The 3,126-nt window shown below is 31.9% G+C and overlaps 1 protein-coding gene across 1 annotated transcript; it reads right to left on the reverse strand.

Moving 5' to 3' along the window:
- Positions 1 to 1,227: 1,227 nt before the first annotated feature.
- On the reverse strand, positions 1,228 to 2,209 carry LOC140325036 (olfactory receptor 1468-like). The gene is made up of 2 exons (XM_072403126.1): positions 2,177 to 2,209; positions 1,228 to 2,097 (listed from the first exon to the last, which is right to left on the reverse strand). Exons 1-2 carry the CDS (start codon positions 2,207 to 2,209, stop codon positions 1,228 to 1,230), a joined length of 903 nt encoding a protein of 300 aa, XP_072259227.1.
- Between the last annotated feature and the right edge of the window lie 917 nt (positions 2,210 to 3,126).

The following is a 3,126-nucleotide window of genomic DNA, read 5'->3' on the forward strand; positions in this document are numbered from 1 at the left end:
TTGAAAGGTTGTCAAATGGCCTTAAAATATTTTCCCAAGTGTTCATTTTACAAAAAAAATCTTATCTATTTATTCTATTTATTTTGTTTATTTGTGACATATAAATATTTCACTGAACTTTACCCCACTGACCACCTTCCACCCTACATATTCAGGGGCTTTGAAATTACGTTAAAAAATCAGCAAATTAAATTTGTGGATATACCAAAAAGTAGCTCTATTTTTGCTACAATTTCTCCACTTGCGAAAATAGGATTTTTGCAACAAAATCAGCTTTGCAAAAGCTCTTTCCTATCCATTATCCAGAACCAAAATAGTTCCAAGAGTTCCAATAGAACATTCTAAATGTTTACTATGTAAACCCCCATTCTCTTTGTTAGTAAGGATAATATAAGAAATTAATATCACATACAATGAAAGAATAATAGAATGAACATGGACACATTTTTTGGCAAGCAAGCTTTATTTATATTAGAATTATTTACACCAAACACATTGGATAAACTGGATTTGGGGTGGATAACCTAAATTATCACAATCCTTAACAGCAAGACCAGATTTAACATTTAGCATATGGACTACAGTTATTTGACATTTGTTAGCTTAAAAGCAGTTCAGTGAACTGATAACAGCATTTATTTCTTGTTCTCTACTAAAATATCTATTATCGCTCTCCTAACAATAGGTACATGCATTATGTAAAAGATTTACCAAAAGACTTCTTTTTGACACTAAAAAAAAAAAGTTAAATTATATTAAATGTTATCAAATGTGCAGAGAACCTAAAAGGTGGACAAAAACCTAAGGAAGTTTCACCAAATCAAAATGTTATAGAGATAAAAGGTAAAGTAAGGTTATTAAGATGTGGCAAGTTGCAAAATAAAATAACATAATGCTTGTGTTGGGGCCAAGGTGGGGGTCTTTATTTATTTATTTAATAAGTTTTTATAATGTGTTATTTTTTACTCCTGGAATAAAATTTTTCATGATACAGTAGGAAAGGTGCCAGGTTTAGAGGTTATAGGAATCCCAACTCTATTGCAAAAACAACAGAATAAAATGAAGGCCTGGTGGGCAAAAAGGTCTGCTTGGGTTTTGGTACCGATCTATCATTAATTATTGTTGCTTTCTAATAAAAGTTGAATATTAGAAGTCAGCATTTTTAAAGTTGTGTTTGTATATGAATTTAATTAAATAATAAATTAAATTAAATTATTATTAACTATATTAAGGTGAGCTGATTTTTCCAATTCGATTGCATGCATTTTTTACAATGTTCTTGATATCTTTATTTCTCAGACTGTAAATGAAAGGATTTAAAAATGGAGTAAGAACAGAGTATAACATTGACATCATCTTACTGATCATTTGTGATTGTCCTTTCTTTGGTATCAGATACGTGACAATTAGGGATCCATAAAATATAAAGACAACTGTGAGATGGGAACTACAGGTGGAGAAGGATTTCAGTCTTCCCGAATAGGAGGGGATCTTTACCAGAGTTAGAACAATAGAAATGTAAGAAACCACAATCACAAAGAAAGGGACTATTAGCACAGCAAAGCCCAAAAAGGTAGCTTCTATTTGAATGTTGGAAGTATCTGAACAAGAAAGTTCTATAAGTGGATTTATATCACAGTAGAAATAGTCAATATCATTTTGTCCACAGAATTCTAGTTGACATATGCCAAGTGTTAAAATTGATCCCATGGAACAACTCAACAGCCAGGAGAAAATAACTAATTTAATGCAAAGCTCATGGTTAATAATGGAGGTGTAATGCAATGGAGAGCAGATGGCTAGATAGCGGTCATAGGCCATCACTGTCAGAAGATAACATTCAAATGCTTCTACTGAACAAAAGACATAATATTGAGTGATGCAGCCAGGAAATGATATGGGGGTCCGCTCTTGTACAATAATATTTAACATGTTAGGCGCAATATCTGTGCTTAGCAAGATGTCAGATATGGAGAGTTGGGAGAGGAAGAAGTACATGGGAGAGTGGAGGGTCTTACTGTAATATATCAGCATGATGATCATGAAGTTTCCACATATTGTCCCAATGAATATTATAAGGACCAAGGTGAAGGGGGACTGAGGTTAGACTGTACATACAAAATTCCAGGTTAGTGAATGTAGCCTGAAAACAAAAAAAAGAATAGTATAAACTTACTCTGTTCACTAATGCTCCTTGATGGAAAGCCATGTGCGATTATATGTAACATATGTACTTTTACAATAAACAGAAAACATAAATTAGATATTTTTTTTAAGTTATATTAGAAAGTTAAAGTGTCAAACTGAAGTACTTCATGTTAATATCATAAGAACATTTTGTATCTGTGTTTTAGAACAAAAAATAAATAAATACATAAAAGCAGACATAAAAACACCAATCATAGGTAAAGTCTTGAATGGAAAGAAAAAAGAAAAGAGAGTAAAAGAGAAAAGTATCTGTTCTATGTATACTAAATATAACACATGTGTGTGTCGGTGGATGAGCTCAGTTGAACAAATGAAAAGCTATTTTGTACTTGAGTTTTTATATATTTCTTTACAAATTACAGGTTCCATAGAGAGTAATCAGGATTTCTCTGGGCTCATGTTTGTATTATGAAACAAAAAAAAAAAAATTGGATCAATCTATTTCTATCTAGTAAATTAAATACCGTACTAAATATTTGTCTAGAGACATCAATATAACATTTATAACATAAATAAAACCAGTGCTGAAGCACACATATAGCCTGCACTGCTAAACTCCACATGTGAAATGCGACTTCACTTTCATGTCATGTTGATCTAATCATTCAAAAGTGCCTTCTTTAGGTGATACATTGGGCCTAAGTCTGGAGAGGATACACGTTCAACAGTGAAACTGGATAATCCAGCAAACCTGGAATGGATTTCTTCAAAGTCATTTGCTGTTTGATAGCAAATGTTTTGAATCCTGGAACAGATTTATTCCAGGTTTGCTGAATCACCTTAAACAGACTAAATTTAAAATCATTATGGGCGAGTTAAACTGACTATAATTCTATATTTGTTATTTATCAGCAAGGTCTGCGTTTAACTGACACCAATTATCTTTTTGGCTATCTGTAATGTAATATTCTTATCGAT

This window comes from Pyxicephalus adspersus, chromosome 2, assembly GCF_032062135.1.
Source record: "Pyxicephalus adspersus chromosome 2, UCB_Pads_2.0, whole genome shotgun sequence".
NCBI lineage: Eukaryota > Metazoa > Chordata > Amphibia > Anura > Pyxicephalidae > Pyxicephalus > Pyxicephalus adspersus.

Coding starts and splice junctions, on each gene's coding strand:
- LOC140325036 (XM_072403126.1), bottom strand. CDS start 2,209: ATGGCTTTCCATCAAGGAGCATTAGTGAACAGA. Junction 2,098..2,176: donor AAGGAGCATTAGTGAACAGA/GTAAGTTTATAC, acceptor GTCTAACCTCAG/TCCCCCTTCACCTTGGTCCT.